Source organism: Gekko japonicus, unplaced genomic scaffold, assembly GCF_001447785.1.
Source record: "Gekko japonicus isolate JY-2015 unplaced genomic scaffold, Gekko_japonicus_V1.1 scaffold53, whole genome shotgun sequence".
Taxonomy (NCBI): Eukaryota; Metazoa; Chordata; class Lepidosauria; order Squamata; family Gekkonidae; genus Gekko; species Gekko japonicus.
Genome location: NW_015162474.1, coordinates 1,160,062 through 1,179,353, shown reverse-complemented (window position 1 = coordinate 1,179,353; position 19,292 = coordinate 1,160,062). Strand labels below are relative to the sequence as shown.

The 19,292-nt window shown below is 42.1% G+C and overlaps 1 protein-coding gene across 1 annotated transcript in view; it reads left to right on the top strand.

Moving 5' to 3' along the window:
• Window positions 1-19,292, top strand: part of MYRFL (myelin regulatory factor-like) — a 73,387-nt gene that overhangs the window by 6,788 nt on the left and 47,307 nt on the right. Inside the window, exons 5-11 of the mRNA XM_015405692.1 lie at window positions 4,075-4,203; window positions 5,069-5,136; window positions 5,296-5,494; window positions 7,697-7,785; window positions 12,567-12,717; window positions 16,272-16,467; window positions 18,412-18,488. Of these exons, the coding sequence (XP_015261178.1) occupies window positions 4,075-4,203; window positions 5,069-5,136; window positions 5,296-5,494; window positions 7,697-7,785; window positions 12,567-12,717; window positions 16,272-16,467; window positions 18,412-18,488 (909 nt within the window). The remainder of the gene's footprint in view (window positions 1-4,074; window positions 4,204-5,068; window positions 5,137-5,295; window positions 5,495-7,696; window positions 7,786-12,566; window positions 12,718-16,271; window positions 16,468-18,411; window positions 18,489-19,292) is intronic.

Genomic DNA, 19,292 nt, shown 5'->3' with positions numbered 1-19,292 from the left:
ATTCATCATTTTATAATCCTCCTCTATCTTTTGATCTGGTGGGCGATAACAAACTCCCAGTGTTAAGTTTCCTTTTGGCCCCCCTATTTCAATCCATAGAATTTCCAGAAGCGAATCCAATTCTCTTAGCCTCTCAATCTTTCTAGACTTTATACCCTCTCTGACATACAGAGCCACCCCACCTCCAACCCTTCCCCCCCTATCCTTCCGATATAATATATAACCGGGAATCACCGTATCCCACTGATTTTCCTCATCCCACCAAGTTTCTGAAATACCCACAATGTCTATTTTTCCCTCCAACACTAAGCACTCCAACTCCCTGATTTTACCTCTGACACTTCTAGCATTTGTATAGAAACAGCTATAATTTCCCATACAAGTTAAGCCTGCAGCCTTCCTCTCGCTATCTCGAGACCTTGTCAGGCAGTCCATGTCACTAGCCATGGTCTCAGTGGACAATTTCAATCCACCTCCCTGTAGAAAAACAACAGGTACCCCCTCTTTGAGATGAGCCAACCCGAACCAGAGACTTTTAATCTCCTGTCAGCTTTCCCCCAATATTCAGTTTAAAAACTGCTCTGCCACCTTTTTGATTTTAAGCGCCAGCAGCCTGGTTCCTTCTCGGGACAAGTGGAGACCGTCTCGCCTGTACAGCTCCCTCTTGTTCCAAAAAGCATCCCAGTGTCTAACAAACTTGAAACCTTCCCCCCTACACCATCGTCTCATCCACGCATTGAGACTCCTGATCTGTGGCTGTCTCTCCAGCCCTGCGTGTGGAACAGGTAGCACGTCTGAGAAAGTTACCTTGGAAGTCCTGGACCTAAGTTTCCTGCCCAGCAGCCTAAATTTCTCCTCCAGGACCTCAATTTCTCCTCTCAGGGGTGGCAGCATCCCAGGTGGCCCTGACAGTGCTCCCCAGCCCCAGAGCATCCTTCATCACCAGGTGAAGCATGTGGGCCAGGCAGACAAAGCTCTTGAGGCATGCAGCCTTCACCACTGTCAGCATGTTGGTGCTGGCATTCTTTTTATTCCTGACTCTGTGGCCACAAAGGATGTTGCTGCTGCCCACCCACTGCCTTAGACTACTCTGTTTAATGGCAGCAATGTTTTGTGCCACATAGTCTGCATCCGTCCCCAGCGCATGGAGCAGAACTACTTTGTAGCCCAGTGGCAGGACTGTCTCCTCCTCGGACTTGGGCCCTGCCCCAGCAGTCTGGACAGACAGGTCATCTGGTTGCCATCAGTGGGTGGTGAGGGAGAGGTAGCCATGCTGCTGGCTGTTCTAGAGGTCTGCTGTGAAGTGCACGGGTTTGCCTTGTGCTCTGCAGAGCTCACCCTTGACCAGCACCACTGGGGAGTGGTACATGGTGGGCAAGACTTGTTGGCATATGGTCCTCCATGAGGGGATGGAGTACCAGGGAGCAGCAGCCAGTGAAAGGCTACATCCTCCACAAAGGAGAAGGGTTGGCCATCCACAGCAATCATCTCACAGATGAGGTGAGTGACTGCTTCTTGTGCCCTCCACATAGCCCTTCTGGATGGCAATGATGGTGTCCATGTGGGAATGACCTCTTGGCGGGTGGCCTGCCTTGCTGTCCCACCACCCTTGGCACCTTGAATGCAGGTAGTCTTTCTTGGAGGGGTCTCCTGCCCCCCCCCCGCTTCTCCCTACTGAGAGGAAATGGGCCTTTTCTTCCTCCCACTGGCCACCACTCGTTCCTCTGGTGGCAACAGTCTGGGGTGCACCCTTTGCAGGTGCCTGCAGAGGATGAAAGAGGACAAGTGTTGGGGGCTTGTTCCCCTCTGGAAGTGGATGTGGCACTACCACACAAAGAGGTCACTGCAGAGGGTGCGGAAATGTTTCCAAAGTTTGGGCTGGAAATGACACTCCAGGACTGGAGAAGGTGGGAGGAGGGACAGCTGCTTTCTGGCACTCTACTGGGAGGGGCCACGGAGGAGTGTATTGGAGGCAGGAGCAGCAACAGGGCGTTGTGTGGAAGGGGAGGATGCTTCCCCCCCAGTCACTGTCAGAGACTTCTCCAAAAAGTGTTATCCACTGCTGGTCTGTGGGTGGTGCCAACAACTCTTTGTCTTCTGTGGAGAGCCCTGGGAACAGATCAGGGAAAGGAGGCTCTGAGATCTATGGTGATTCCCTTCCAAAAGCAGGCTTCTATGGGCTGGCAGGATGGGTTTGGTGTCCAGGGACAGGGGCCTGTTGTATGGGGGTGGAGGACTTCTTTTCCCCACGACGAGCACACTTTGCATATACTTTCACCCTCATGGCACAGAGGGTGAACTGGCAGAGACTGAACAAGAGAGAGATCTTGGAATTGTAGTAGATAACTCACTGAAAATGTCGAGACAGTGTGTGACTGCAATAAAAAAAGGCCAATGCTATGCTGGGGATTATTAGGAAGGGTATTGAAAACAGATCAGCCAATATCATAATGCCCCTATATAAATCAATGGTGCGACCTCATTTGGAATACTGTGTGCAGTTCTGGTCACCACACTTTAAAAAGGATATTATAGCTTTGGAAAAAGTGCAGAAAAGGGCAATTCGAATGATAAAAGGGTTGGAACACTTTCCCTATGAAGAAAGGTTAAAGCGCTTAGGGCTCTTTAGCTTGGAGAAACGACGACTGAGGGGTGACATGATTGAGGTTTATAAGATTATGCATGGGAAAGAGCAGGTAGAGAAAGAGGTACTTTTCTCCCTTTCTCACAATACAAGAACTCGTGGGCACTCCATGAAATTGCTGAGCGGTCGGGTTAGAACAGATAAAAGGAAGTACTTCTTCACCCAAAGAGTGATTAACACATGGAATTCACTGCCACAGGAAGTGGTGGCGGCTATAAGCATGGACTGCTTCAAAAGGGAATTAGATAAGCATATGGAGCAGAGGTCCATCAGTGGCTATTAGCCACAAGGTATAGATAGGGACTCTGGGGCAAGTGATGCTCTGTCTTCTTGGTGCTTGGGGGGGGTCAACAGTGGGAGGGCTTCTAATGTCCTGGCCCTACTGGTGGACCTCCTGATGGCACCTGGTATTTTTGGCCACTGTGTGACAGAGTGTTGGACTGGATGGGCCTTTGGCCTGATCCAACATTGGTGTCTCTTATGTTCTTATGTAGAGGGGTTGGTTCACAATCAGGAGGGATGGGAGGGTATAAAATGTGGCCCCTGAGCCAAGGAACCTGCTAGCTAAGCCCCTCTGCTTGGCATCAGCAGAGAGATGGGTAAAGCTCAGAGGCCTGAGTCTACCTAAGACCTCCAAACCCTAGCAGGGGAGAGGAATCACAATCAGAATGTGGGTCCTCAGCTGAGCAAACCACTAGCTAAACCCCTCTGTTCGGCATGAGCAGAGAGACAGAGTACCTCAGAGTTTTGAGTCCACCTAACACCAAAACTCCAGCAGGAAGGAGGAGTTCCCAATCACGAGGGAATGTGCTCTCCTAGTTCACTGTTTAAAAGTTCCCTGCCTCTCTCTGTAACTGAGAAGAGCTAAGAGAAAAGAGGCTGCAGAGCTGAGTGTTTATAGATAGCTTTCTGATCCCAAAGAGCAGAATGTAAATGCTGTTATTGGCAGCCAGTAGTGCCTGTTAAACTATGGAGGGCTCCTATTGGTGTTTCCAACCCTAGCAGGGGAGAGGAATCACAATCAGAATGTGGGTCCTCAGCTGAGCAAACCACGAGCTAAGCCCCTCTGTTCGGCATGAGCAGAGAGACAGAGTACCTCAGAGTTTTTGCTTTTGAGTTTTATAAACAGTTTAATTAAGTGGACACTCTCTGGAAAATGTAATTATTCATGAACCACCATGAACAGCACCAGAGTTTGTGAAATGTTCGTGCTGGTTGCCGTTCCATGAATATTGCATCACAAACCATGAACCAGCCAAAATTTGTGATGAACCTTAGTTTGTGAGCTGGTTTGTGTCCATCCCTAATAGCGTTCCATTGGGCTTTATGGGTTTTCTTCTGAAGCCAGAATTATGTGGTAGTGCTATATTTCCTAATAGAAGAAGAACATCATTGTCCATCTAAACATCTAAGTAAATGGACTGTGGAAGAAGTCACAGGCTAAATTTGCACTTTAAATCTGTAGGAGAAGATGTCATTGGAACACTGGAAGATGCGTTGGTGGATACACATATACTGGAAGAATTTTTAGGCAGTGAGCTTGAATTATTTGGAGCTCGGTAAGTTTAAAAAGCTGCACACACCAGTTTCTTCACTACTTTTCTTTTGTTTTAACTATTTATTATAGTTATACACAGAAAATCCCAGTATAATCGACCTGAAGTATAACTTCACGATTTGTTCTGTATGGAAGTTGTCTTTTACTGCTAAGTGCTGAAATGACAGCCATGTTTTCACCGTTTGCTCCACAAAAGCCAGTTTGGTGTAGTGGTTAAGTGCACGGACTCTAATCTGGGAGAACCGGGTTTGATTCCCCACTCCTCCACTTGCACCTGGCAGGGTGACCTTGGGCAAGCCGTAGTTCTGTTCTTGAAAAAGAGCAGTTTCTGTCAAGAGCTCTCTCAGCCCCACCTACCTCACAGGATGTCTGTTGTGGGGAGGGGAAGGGAAAGGAGTTTGTAAGCCGCTCTGAGACACCTTTGGGTAGTGAAGGGTGGGATATAAATCCAATCTCTTCTCTTCTTCTTCTTCTCAGAAGGCATACATAATTCCAGAAAATTGACAGTGATTAATATTAAAAGGGGTCAGCAGCAGCTGCTGCAGACCCAGTTCAAAGGCAAAAGAATGTCTGAAAATGCTGCTTTCATATTAATTTCTCATGAAGTTACAGATCCTAATATACTTGCAGTGTTTAGAATTTCTAATTCATGTTAGACTAACATCTAATTACACATTTACTGGGTCTAACTCAGTGCCTAACCAAAATAAGATGTGAATGGCTCATTTCCTCTGCAGTAAAAGCTATTCATGTGGCCTTGGAAATCTTAACATACAGCATCTTATCACATTGGAAAACTACTTTTTTTTAAATAGCCACTAACAGTCTCCCTTCTCCTTTTTACCACCCACTGACTCCAATTCCAGGCCAAGCAAGCTACCAGACTCACCACCAGATTCTGGATCAGAGCCATACTCACCACCACAGTCCAAAGGTTGGCATAATGGTCCTAATTTCTGGGCATTCTGTATTTTTAAAAATGTTCATATTGCACAGTAACCTGGAATGGTGCATTTTGTTTCCATTTCAGATGCACATAACCCTATTTCCTGCAGTAATGGAATGCGACTACCACCATCTTTTCCTTCTGCAGGATGCTCCACCAGTACATTTCCTTGCATGTTTTTGGAGGCTTCTTCTAAGAGGAATTCCAGTGGGCAGGTCTATGGAACACAACCGGATTGTAGTCTGAAGACAGGCAATGCAGTAACTCTCTGGAATAATTTTATGTCTTCTGCACACCATTCTTCAAATTATTCTCATCCAGCTTTAAGGGAGTCTCTCAACCCAAGGTAACAAAGTTTATAATGTAATTCTAAGAAAGAAGTGGTAAATGGATTATTATTATTTTTTTTTTAAACCCAAACTTCAGAAACGTTACTAGGAGTTATATTCCAGAATTACTGTGTTAGACTTTCAACAAGTTGTTTACAGCTGTGTTGGTCTAAAAGTGAAATCTGAAAAGCCAAGAATAAAATCCATGCAATATCTTTATGAAGACCAACCTGATGGCACACACTAGTATGAGCTTTTGAGTTTGCCCCAAACCCTTCATCAGACCACATGTCACAAAATAAAAAAGAGGGGAAAAGCAGATTTTTCAATATCACCATGATCTGAAGACCCTCTTGTACCAGAGGCTGTAGTGAAACTTCTGGCAGGCAAAGAAAATTGAGGAGTCAGGTTGCTGCTGGCCAGGGGCCATAAAAGTCAGAGCCAATAAAACAACCGCAGCTCTGCAGCAACAATGAGAGTTCAAGTCAAGTCCCTTTCGCGAAGAACTTTAGCAGCAATTTTTTTAAAAAAAACACAACACGTCTGTAGTACCTTAGAGACTCACTAGCTTACTATGTTATGACAGGAACCTTCTCTATTAGATGAATGAAGCTGGTGTGTACATCTCTCCACAGGGTGGCAGTATTTAAAAGTTTAAGAGGCTATGTGGCTTCTTGTTTCTTTTTTTCTTCCCAAGATTTAAAAATTGGTTTGATAACCTGAATTGCCTTTGGGTTAAACTCCCCCCCATCCCCCAATAATCAGGACAGATTTCTTTATGATTAAAATTTATGTAATTAAAACATTTCCACACCATCTTTCCACCCAGGATAGGGTCCCCTAGGTGGTGACAGCATCCCCAAGTAGTTCTCTTATCTGCTTGGGCTCTGTGGTTGCTGTGCAGAACTTAGTTTGTAGACAGACAGACAGCGGGTTCTGTCTTAGCATTATTTATTTATTGCTGTGGTGGTAATCCTACTCCAGCTTCAGTAGTTTGATAATGGTCAGGGAAGAGAATATTTGGCTGCATGGGGAAAGCCTGTTGGCTCAATTTTCCTACTTCCTATTTTTTAACTGCAGAGACCGTCATCCAGTCCAATACATGTCAGGGGATCAGACCAGTCCCCCCCCCCCCATGTGGAGCTCATGGCCACTACAGCACCCGCAGACTCCTTTCCTGCTCCTGCCAAGTGTTTTTACAAAGTGGGTGAGGCCCAGTGGGGCTTTTGCCCAGCAGGGCCTTCTGATTGGCCACTGGAGATGCCTCTTCAGACTTTAAATAAATTGCTTCAGCAGCAGCTTCCACCATAGCATAAGGTTCTTCACTGTATGACTGGGGATATGCTGAGTGTACGCAAGGAAATATTTTTAAACAATATATTTGTTTTATTAAACATATTTTCTGCTGAAATGTTGAAGAGTTGCAATTAGAGTTATGCATGACCTCACTCCCTGACACTTTGTGGTTGGCTCCACCTCCTGTGGCAGCCATTTTGTGGTTGTGCTCTACCATCCAGTGTAAGAATCCGAAATGCTCAAAGAGGTTGGGGACCCCTGAACTAGACCCTATGGAAAGCAGCTTCTGGTCTGGTCAATTTTCTTACTGACTTAACTTTATTACATAGATCAGCCAGCAATAATGTAATAAAGTCAGGAACACACAAAAGGAAATATGTACATACATTTTAAAAAATCTTAACCTCATTTGTCTAGCCAATTGAATACTTCCCCTCCCTCAGGAAACAGTGTTCAAGAATTCAGGAATTCAGGACTGCACACCTCTCAAGGGAAAATGTTTTTTAATGAGACCTTAAAATATTGTGACATTACTTTATGGAGGACAGAGTTTATATATAATTATTTTAAAGGGATAAATGCTCATGGATGCAAATAGATATGCACACATGAGCAGAAGATTAATTTCTTTCTTTAAAAAAACTAATTCAGGTAGTGTACAAATATTTTACTCACCATGAATGATGCTATGGGCGATATTCTTTTTGCTGGGAGCTATTTGAGAGAAGACCTGGGCAGATGTACAGGCTGAGGCCAGGATGCTGATTGTACCTCCTGCACATAGTTTAGGAAGGCCTAGAGGTATATTTAATGCTGAAAGAGAAGTCACTCCCTTTAAAAAGGAATTTGGATTTTTTAAAATCATATTTGAGATTTTTTAGCATTTTAGTCATTGATACTAATGGTCCTGCCCCTTCCCCCAGCCTTCCCTTGATGTCCAAAAAGAGAAAGTGCTCGGAGATGTTGGAGGACTCTCTTGAATTTCTCACATGCACTGACAGTGTTGGACCAAGTAAGTAAAAAACAAGGCAAAACACACAGATGAAAAGCCTTTAGAGCCTTCATTTCAAACAAATAGAATATACCTAACATGGTACTGCCATACTCTATCTACAGTCTCATACTTAAAAGTAGTAGGATAGAGGAACTGGAATAGATCTGAGGATCATAAAGACACTTCCACTCACATTGGAGCAGAATGCATCTTTCCATCCAATCACTAATGTGTGTTATGACAAAGATTTACGTGTTGGTTTGATATCCATTTGTTGCTTGCTTTGCTCCATTGGCCAAAGATAAGTAACATCTGCAGATGTTAACTGCATGCACATAGGAAATGTAAAGGATTATATTTACAGTGCAGTCCTATGCTGAGTTACTCAGTCAAAATCCAATGAAATTTTCAGGCTTATACTGAAGTAACTCTGCATAAGATTGCATAGTTGGAGCCCTATTTCTTTTAAACTGTCTAGATAACCTTTCTCTCTAATTTTCCTGGTTTAACCTTGGCTGCTAAATTAATAACCCATGCCTAAATTGTATTTATGTACATATTTAAAATATATCCTGTTTTTCAATTTTAGAAAAATTACCAAGGCAACTAACAGCATTGTATTAGAATGATAAATATCTAAACCCATTATGCAACAATTAACAAGGCAAAGCTAGTTACAGGTCCAGCAATCAAATTCATTTAAAATCACAGCAAATGTTAGAGGAAGGAATTAGGAGAGTAAAAAATCAACCTGCCCTACAGCTTCATTCAAGAAAGATCTGGTTCCAAAGGCCATCCTAAAGAACCAGGTGCTTTCTTTATAAAACTTCTGTTTATTATAATATTTATACCCCATGTTTCCTCTTGGCTCAAGGCATATTTGTTCTGAGCAGGTATGGAGAGATAGCATACAATTTTTCTGAATAAATACTTACATATTGTCTAGATGTGATTTCTTTGGGGAAAGTATTCCACATATATGGCATTACCATAGAAAAAGCCCTGTTATCAACCTCTGCTCACTGTGGCTCAGGTAGAAAGAAAAGGGATGCACCATGGACCCCCAGATGTTAATATGAGAGGTCAGGTATGCATGTATGGTAGTAAAGTGTACTTAAGATACTCTGCCTCCAGAACATTTAGGGTTTAAACAGGGTCAAACAACAACTAAAGTGGATGGAACAATTTTGGAGTAATATACTTCATCCCAGTTGGTTCCAGCTGGTCATTTTAGCTCCCACATTTTAATCCAATTACAGTCTATGAATAGTCTTGAAAACCCCTCAGAGTCTCACAGAAAACCCCTCACAGTCTAAAGGGAATTTCAGATTACCCCCTTTAAGCCGTTATTGTACCGTCTTGGAGTAAACAGGTACAGGGGTGGCCATTTCACACAGCCTTTCCCCTACCGGTAAGGAGCCGTCTCTGAAGAGGTTTGGCATTTCAAACTCCGCCGCTTTGTTTTCCTGCCCTTTTTCGCCCACGCGGGCGATCTTCTTTTAAAAAAATGTTCTTTTAAGTGCACTATAGCGCTATAACACAACACCAAAACAGCACAATAGCGACCCCATTGGAATACCTGGACTCCACTGAGATACATAAGATTGGGGGATTTAAAAATAGGAAGTGGAAGCTCGGGAACGCACAGTTTGAGAGCATTTTTTTAAACACTAACTCCTTCTACTCTTGCAAACAGCATCCTCCTTTTGATGGCCAGCATTTCAGGATGCCATGCCTCCAGGGGGGACCAGGGGATCCCCTATACTGTCAGCCATTGCTCCCTCTAAGATGAGTTAGTGTAAGCTGGCTCACAGTTTTTTAGCCTCTGGCTCACATGTTTTTGTTTTAGCTCAGGAAGAATGGCTCCAGAGCAAACTAATTTATGCAGTAGCCAAATAGCTTGCTCACAATTCTAATGTCAGTAGCTCACAAAGTGGAATTTTTGCTCACAGGACTCCACAGCTTAGCGGGAGCATTGCAGAGTTACAGCTTATCTCCTGCCTACAGATATCAGTTCTCAATCTTAGTCTGATGGAAGTTTATCTTTGATACTGTATGCTGTGAGTCACTGAGGAAGCATTTAGGATTTAGGATTTCTAGTTTGTGAAGAGTAATATATGAAGACCATGGAAGATTGAGATTTTTGATAAAGATTTTGTATCGAAACGAACGGCTTTACTCGAGAGGTTCGTAATCTGCTCGTCTCCACGCCACTGCTGTGTCTGGTTGGCGCTTTATAGCTGAAAACAAGGATTAAAACAACATGAGAGCATCACAAGTTTAAGTGCTTGTATTATTGTTATCCATTTGTGTGCACGTTTGCAGCAATTTTCCATTACTTGTTACTCTTTATTGCTGTACCCATTGTATTATTGTACATTAGGGGTGTGTCACCTAATATGCAAAGGAGCTACAAAAAGAGCCCTGGAACAGCAGAGCAAATGCTAGATGCAGACTGGGCCTGAGACTAAATTAAGAACAATAAGAAAGATGGTTAAAATAGTTGTGAAACTTTCAGGAGAGGTTTTGCATGCAGAATGCTAATTTGAAATTTTTTATAGAACTCTGTACTCTTCCCCCCCTTTCTTTTCCCTTCCCCCCTTTCTATATATAAACTAATAAAACTCTATTTTTTAAAAAAGACACACCTGCAATCCAGGCAGGGTTAAAGTGGCTGGGGGGAAAGGAAGTTCTTTTTTTTTTGGGGGGGGGAGCAGTTGGAAAGAGGGAAAAGGTTAATCTCTGCCCACTCTACAACTGCATGCTACCCCTTCCAAGGATGCTTTGCTGCCAAGAAGCAGCTGCCTGGCTAACACTGCACACAGCTGTGTTTGTAACATTTAGTTCGGCCCAGAGACAGTCAAACACCTGGCTGTCCTTCTGAGTCCCAGTGCAACCCAGGAGAGGAGGCAGTCCCTGAGACTGTAGAAAGCCAAAATAATAAGAGTCAGCATCTTCAGCTGTGACCTGACAACTTTGAGAAATCCATGCAGCTCCTTGAATGCTGGTGATGTTTTGGAACGATCAGCTGTACACATGAATTTAAAGTCTGGTTTGTGGGAATGCCTGTGAGTCAGATCTTGGTGCCCTATGTTGGTGTCAAAGACACCACAGGAGTGCAAGACTGGAGACAGGAGTTCATTTATGAATGTATAAGAAATTGCAGTGTTTGCCCTCCTCTCTGCACTTCTCAGCTGCAATTACACAGGCTATTCAAAGCCTTTCAGCCTGGCAGCTGAAGGACATCTTCTGCACAGTCCTGAGTGTGCTCATTTTAGGTCACTTAGAACTTCCAACCCTCAGTCTTTCTGAAACCATGCAAAGTATCACAGACATTGTAGCTAGAGTCACTTTAGATCATTGACCTATTTCATAGCAATGTGCCCAGAGTTCTTTGGAGTGTAAAACATGATTTAGTTATTGTGCATTAGTTCCCCATCTAAAGAAAAGGAGTCTCTCTTTTTCTCTCTGTATCTGTGAAACAGCAGAATATAACAACCCATCATCAGTTTCCACATTGGCATGGAGAGCTTTTGATGTGGATAGGGTTAATGGGGATATGTGTGCGGCTTTAAGATGTAATACGACGAGGGCTTTATTGGTTGTTTTCACACATTTAGAAGTGATGCATTTTAATTGGGGATGCCATTCAAGCAAAACAAGCGGGTGCTCAGTTCTGATTCATGTTTCAGAACACATGTTGCTATGCCTCAAGGAGTGTTTATATCTCAATACACCCCATGGTTTTGTTATGTTATTACAGTACATTCTCTCCTTAATTGCCAACATTTATATAGGATACATAAACAATGCAAGAGGCCCAAATGCACTTCTATTAGTATCACACAACAAAATACTCTTATAGAGCAATCCTATGCATAATTACTCCCATCAAAGCCCACTGAATGGCACATAATTCTGCGTAAGACCCACTGTTAGACTGCTGTCATACTGGGACACTTTAGTGTTGCTCAGTCATTCCTTTCCCACAGTTAGAAACTATATTCTTCATAAATATTCAGCTATGCATAAGATCCTACACTGTATTTACTCAGAAGTACCATTCAGCAAAAGTTCTGCAGCTTCTTCCATTTTCCTTTGTTCACAACCTGATGAGTTATTTCCCATGGGTGTGGCATTCCTGAAATAATGGTAAATGTTTGCCCTTGTTTCAGTGGGGTGGGTGTTTAAGCACTGTGCAGTCAAACTGATTGCTTTTTTATTTTATTGTTATTATCAGTTTCATAATAGCACTATAATGATAATAAAGATGAGAGTGGCTTTGGCTGCAAAGTGAAAAGCAGTGCTTAAGTCTCCTCCCCAAAAGACAAGAACTGATGATTAACAACTGATTCATGAACATTGTGGCTAGCAGGTGGAAGAGAATAGAAAGTAATTAAGCTCAGAGCAGAAGGAAAAGAGGGGGAAATATTAAGGTAGTCCTGAGAAACCTCAGTACTGCTTTGACTGGCCCCTCTGGAAGGGTTGCAGTTGTGTGTTATGTTAAAGAATTACACAAAGTTTTTCTGGGAAAAGATGGAGGGAAAACAGTAGAATGTAACTGGTTGCCAACAATATCGTCTGGATTCCCCACTAAAGCTGTATGACTGAAGGTAATTTCACAATTGCATAGCAATATTCTGTTTCTGTTAGCTGCAGCTCTTACTCTGTATTCATGTACAAAGATGTCTTGTGTGGGGCAGTGTGCCATGGCATTTCATTATGCCACCAGCCAGACTCATTCCCATATCAAAGAATATTACATCACCCATTTGACAAGTGAACTGGTCTCTTTGTAGTGACAGTTAAGGACTTTTCTTCCATGGTGCAAGAACATGACAGTGATGGCCAGAATGCAGCATCTGCTGAGAAATGCTATCAGTCCCTCGCATGGCAACCCTATCGAGTGTCTCCCTGGAACAGCCTTTTAAACCACAAGTATGAAAGACTGTAAGTGTTGATCATATTTGTTCTTCTTCATTATGATCTCAGTTGGCATGAAAGGGTACAGAAATAAATGGCATAATAGACTTTCTCAAGAACAAGATGAAGCACATGTCTGTTCTACAGATTCAAAGTGGTTAGACTGTTATGGCTCTCCTCCCTTCACTTCTTTGGTTATCCTGGAGATTAAGACCCAGATAGAGAACAGAAATTCATAGCACCCTCAGAAAGATACATTCTCCTGTATTTGTTGATGGTAATCAAAATGGTAGAGAGGGTTTAAAATCAGGTAAGTTCACATAAGATGCTGCCTGCTGGACACGGTGTTCACAGAGTGAGGCAGCTGCAAGAAGTTCCACAGGCTGGACTCTCTGGCCCTACTCTTACTGCCTGTTGCTGCTGGCACTGATTTGGGGTTCCATGTCAAGTCAAGCAATGTACTTGGGACTGCAGTGATCCTGTGGTAGACTAATTACTTTTAATGGACCCCATTGTTAAGTGTTGGTTGTCAGTGTTATTTCTTATATATTAATGTCCCATTTTATGAATAAGGTAGTTTATTTCTTGGAAATATATCATCCCAAGGTGTTTCCCCCCCCTTTTAAACAAAAAGGTAATGTTAAGTCGGCTACTTAACAAGAGTCAGAGAGTGATTTCAGCCAGTGATTCAGCTTTAATGAGCAACGCTTAACACAACCAGAACAGAACAACCAGAACAACTTGTGCATTGCAGCTGAGCTCCTTTTAAACTCTCCCGGGCTAATGTAGCCCCGCCCTACTGTACCTAACAACCAATAGGATTGTAAAGATAAAGTCCAATCACAGACGTTCCCTCTCAGGGAACTGGGTGTTAGGTGATTGGTCGGCTCTTCCTGGGCTACCAATAGGAATTGAGGAATTAGGATCCTTGCCCAGGACGAAGCTTTGCATGGTGTTCCAATGAGTGAGTTCACATACAGTTTACATTGAATTGAATACACCACAGGTAACTTGGAATTATTTTTTGGTTTTGTTTCCCTTTTTTAATGCTTTTTAATGAACAATAATCTGAACACACTATAGCAAGAATATGGGGGCCAACACTACTAAATATATGAAACAAATTTTTAGAGTTCATAGTATTTGGAGGGTTTGTTGCATCTCTTTTAATAAGAAGGATTACGTGTTTTCTATATAGAAACGTTTAAAGCACAGATTCTTAAAGCCTTGGCTTTTTATCTTTTGTCAATCTGATATCCTTTTCATCAAGCTCTTACAAATTCAGAAGTGAATGAGCTTCCAGTTATGAACTAGTTCTCTCTGAGTGCTAAAATTGAGTGGAAAAGTGAGTCTCAAAGGAACCTTTTGCTCTTTTTCTTCACCGTTCTGTTGAAGAATAAAGCTGATATAAATCTTTCTTAAAATCCTTACATTAAACCCTTCTAACCTCTAATGGCCAAGAAAAAGGATGAATCGAAAGAACTGCCTTTTATCAGCAATGTGGAATGAGGGTTTCCACAGTGTCATGTGACAAGAGATCATTGTTAAGGAACAAAACGGCCTTCTATATAATGAAGACTCAGTATCTTGTGCTACAGCTTTTGGAATGATGTATTACTTACACGCAAAGAGAGGCTTGATTGTCTGGATAGCTAATTCATTGCTTCTTTCAAGAAGATCTGTGACATCTTTGCCCCCCTGTGGAACAGCAGAAAATAAGTGAAACAAATGCATGTTATGTCTTGTTCTTGGTTGCACGCTTGGATTCCTACACAAGTAGTAGCAGTGCTCAAAAATGAATTTGCAAACTGTCAGTAACAGGGCATCTTTTGAAAGCCAGAGTTCTACATCCACTCCAGAATCTATCATGGGGATGGGAATAAACATGCAAAACACCTTTCTTTGTTAATTTATGTGACAATATTTACAGTGCTTCTTCAGTTAATTATTGCAAGATCGTGTGATCTTCTGTAGGAAGTAAATGGCTATGTGGCATTTGCTTCTGAGTTCACTTCTCCCAAGTTAGTCCTACATCTTAAAAAGTAGAAATAGGGAGGGTTTAAACCTGTCTGCATCTCAAATATACCCTCATTCTTGAATTATAACCTCTTAGTTTAGTCAAACCACATAATCTGTTGAAATAACTTCAGAGGCTCAAGAGGTGGAAGGGAATGTGGCAACATTTTCTCCCTCATCTCATAATGAGCACTCAAGTAAAAAAATAGTGTGGATGTTAATTTCTGATTATTAGCATTCCAGTTCTCAAAAGAAATGCTTGAGTACATGAATGATTTAAGATAGTTAGCAAAACTGTGTGGCTGGGACTCCTTGTTTGTGGAAGGCAGCAGTTATTTCTGAGTAATGTCCCTGATGAAGCAACATCTGAATCTAATTATAGAAAGGCAAATCTTGAAAAAAATACAGTGTATGCCACAAATAATGTGGCAAACAACCATCACATCTTCATTGGAACAAGCAGTAATAAAAAACAACCATAAAATATCCTTCTGTGTTGCACTGGTAGATGAAAGGGTTGCTTGATGTACACTCATAGTGCTCATGGCTAAATTACTTTACATTTAAGTACCACAAAAACAAAGGGCCTACTCCAGTGACTCCCTTTTGCTAAATAAGAAGTTTCCCCCCTATGGAAATGACACCACCTGTTGGAAGAAGACTGTGTCCTGACTTAGCAGAAAGCAGTTGTCGGTTCCAACCCAGTATCTGGGAGCCAAAGAACTCTTTTGAGTCTGAATCTGTCTTGCACTGTTGCACATACCCAGTGGGATGTTTTTGCATCTTAGTTTTCAACAGCAATCCCATTTTAAGTCTCTCCCCAGTTTCAGAAATGGCTTGTCATCTACGATGGCTGGTTCTAGTTGCTTTGGGGGAAGATGCACATCCAGTACTACCTGGTGGACAGGGAAATACTTACATGATTAATTGCATTCCAGACCCAAACCGTAAGGTTCAGCACTTGCCGATGTATGTGATAGAACAGGTGTTAGATATATCATAACATGCTATGGGGAGCTCTTGATCGTCTGTGGCTCTCTGCAATGCATGCCCTTCTTGGGTGACTCATGACTTCAGTCCACACAGTATAAAGTGTCTATAAAAGTGTTTTCATATGACATTGGTTTTTGCCATGGTTGGAACCAGTTACAACTACTCCAGAGACACACAGGAACATTACAGCTTCATGCCTGTGTATCAGTGAAGCAGCCATTCAGCAGCCTCTCAAGACCGTGTGTCATCTGTGGTAGAAGGAGCAGCTTGCTATTGGCATGGGATAATCCTGCTCTGCATCTTTCCATTGCAGGGAGGCAGTGCAAAGGGCCTGGGATCTTTTCCATTTCCTGATAGATCAGGAAGGGGGGAAAGACTTTCTTGAAATAATACCTTGGGAAGTGTTTCCAGACCCTTTTTAGAGGATTTTCAAGGCTTATATGAATACATACCCATACCCAAAAGCCAATTTAGAAATTCATTTGTACCTCAAAGATTAAAGTAAATAATGTGACTTATTGATATTACTGGAACATTATTCCGCTTACTTAAAAATATTTCTATTTTTATAGCCCGGATGTGGGATATCATGTTGTTGCAAACAAAGGATTTAGTTTTTCAGCAGCAGATGATACTTTTGTTTGTCAGAAGAAAAACCATTTCCAGATCACAGTCTACATTCGTGTTGTTGGAAATCCCAAATTTGTCAAAACCAATTTGGGACTGAAACCTATAGAAAGCTTTTACTTGAAGGCTTTTGGAATTAAGGCAAGTGAATCATGTTTTCATATTCCTAAGTAGTGACATGGTTAGTATCAGACATAAATGATTTTGTTACTCTCTCCATGGCAAAATTTATGGGGGCAATAATTAAACAACAGAAGAATAACACTAAGTAAGATATTATCTTATTTTATAATGTTATTTTTGGCTCAAGGTTATTGCTATATGAGCAGTACTAGATGATAGATAGATAGTTATATAGATAGATATATAGATAGATATATAGATAGATAGTTATATAGATAGATATATAGATAGATATATAGATAGATATATAGATAGATATATAGATAAATGTATAGCTAGGTATATAGATAGGTTGCTGTAGATTTTCCGGGATGTGTGGCCGTGGTCTTGGCATTGTAGAACCTGACGTTTTGCCAGTAACTGTGACTGGCATCCTCAGAGGTATAAACACAGAAAGATGGAATACTCTCTGTGTCAAGGTAATTTAGGACCTGCTTCACACAAAGCAGCTGTTGTGCCCTGAACCACAGACACATCCCATTACAATGGTTTGATGTAATGGTTTAACCATTGCCCCAATTCAAGGTAATTACAAGGAACAGTGACTTGCTCTTCTGATGAATTTCTCCTGTTCTCATGATCCTATACCACTAAGAAGGTTCCCTGGCCGCATGGCAAAGAAAAACCAGTTCTGCCATGTACTCTAGTGGATGTTACCCTCCCACGTTTCTCCTTGGCCTTCTAATCCGCAGTCAAAAGTCCAAATTATTTGGGTTACTATTTCTTTCCACCTTCAGTTATGGGAGTAGACAGACACAACACACAAATTGGGTTCATAACACTCTGGCCTGCCTTTACAGCACTCTGGACCGACCTTCACAAATGAACTGACAAATCGAGCATACAAGTGAAGGACCCTCAAGGACTTTTCTCTTCGCCCACTATTTCCTCTTCCCCTTCCCTGGAAGCCCCCATAGCCTCTATCTTTTTCCTGCTTCCTTCTGTCCTTCCCACCCAGCAGCCAGCCTACCTTTTTCTGTCCCCCCATCATCAGCTTTCCATTCTTCCGTACCTCTGGCAGCCTCTCTCTGGGAAAAGTTTTATTTATTTATTAAAATACTGTCAGGGGTCCACAGATGGAAGTGGAAGTGGTAGGAAAGCCCTGTTGAACAAGAGGAACTTCTTCTGTGGTCCTCAAGATTCCATTTGATGGGTTAATATATAATCTTTGAAGGACTCTGAGCCCTCTGTTTATATTGTGCCATTTTTATATATAATGTGGAGTTAGAATAGAGTACGAGACACAGTGTTTAGATTGGCTATGGGAGACTTCACTTCAGGTCCCTGTGCAACCTTGAAGCTTACTGTCTTTTGCCGAACCAGTTTCATAGGGTAGCTGTGATGATAAAATGGGATAATTCCTGTATAAGCTGTCCTAGACTTCAATGAGGAAATGTGGGATGCAAATGTAATAGGTGTTTGGTAGTACACTTTCATTGCTCCATGCTGCTCAGTTTCATCTGCCAGTCTAGTAAAATATAAACAATGGGTGGAATTTAGAGAGCTCCTTGTGCAAATGACAGGCAATTCTGATCATTGTTTCCTGCCAGTTTCTCCTTCCAGATGTAGGCTCCCACTTTGCATTCCACTGTGTTCCAGAGGAACACCTTTCTCAAACCTCAGAAGAGATCTGTGGGGTGGATTCAAGGGGCTGTAACAAGAAAGAGAAGGTAGGAATGTTCCATTATATCAGTCAATCTCCACTTGTGTCTTCAGAATCCCATCTGGTACGGTTTGGCATATCCCCAATAAACTATGAATGCCCTAAAGTTTGCATATACACTCTTCATCAGAAAGCACTCTAATAGGCTGATGTCCTCAGAAAGTTGCATTGTTTTTAATTATTCTTGAAAAGGTTCTTAAATTGTCACAATTCTCTTGCTTATTATTTCTTTATTGCAGATGGAAGCACCCAATCAAGTGATTGTAGTTGAACAATCTCAGTCTGACCGAACCAAAAGACCTTTCTATCTATTTAAGTAAGTGGCGGGGGGGGGGAGATACACACCCTATAATGTTCTTAACTAGTGTTATATTTGATCTAATATTCCATTCTTCTTTTAGAAAGCTAAGAGTGCCTTCCATAGGCCTCTTGTTAATTGCCAAACTAGACATTGCTCAGGACAAGGCCTCTTTAGCTCTGCCACTATGCTCCTTAACCAGCCATGTGGCCCCAATTTCCTCTTCACCAGCCAGCAAGCCATTTTATTTTGTTGTTAGTATAAGCTCATAAAATAGATTTTAGGCCTTCCACTAATTTGTGACTGAAAAGTAATTGAATCCTCCTCCATAGTGGTATGAAGAGATTGAGATAAAGTCTGTGACTGATGTCTGATCTAAAACATTCCTGTTAATGGCCATACGCCAAAGCAGAGTTTGCTTGCTAGATTTCTGCCAGTCCCTATGATGCTTGCTTCCTCAGAGTACAGATAACCCATAGAAATCTAATCACAGTCATATGTTATCAAGTAAACGTCTACAAGACAGCCCCATACAGAGAAGAATGTGTGTCATCAGCATTTCCCACTCTGTTGGGTAATACCATTGCAAATAGGTAGGGGAACCTTTGTTCTAGGTTTGGATAAGGGATGAGCATGAACTGGCTCATGAATTAAAGTTCGTAATGAATTTTGGCCAGTTCATGGTTTGCAAACTGAAGCTTGCAGCAGGTCAACCAACATGAACTTTTTACAAACTTTTTACAAAGTTTCAAGCAATTTGTGGTGGTTTGTGGTGGTTCATGAATGGATACATTCCCAGATAGTGTCCGGGTGTCCGGTCAA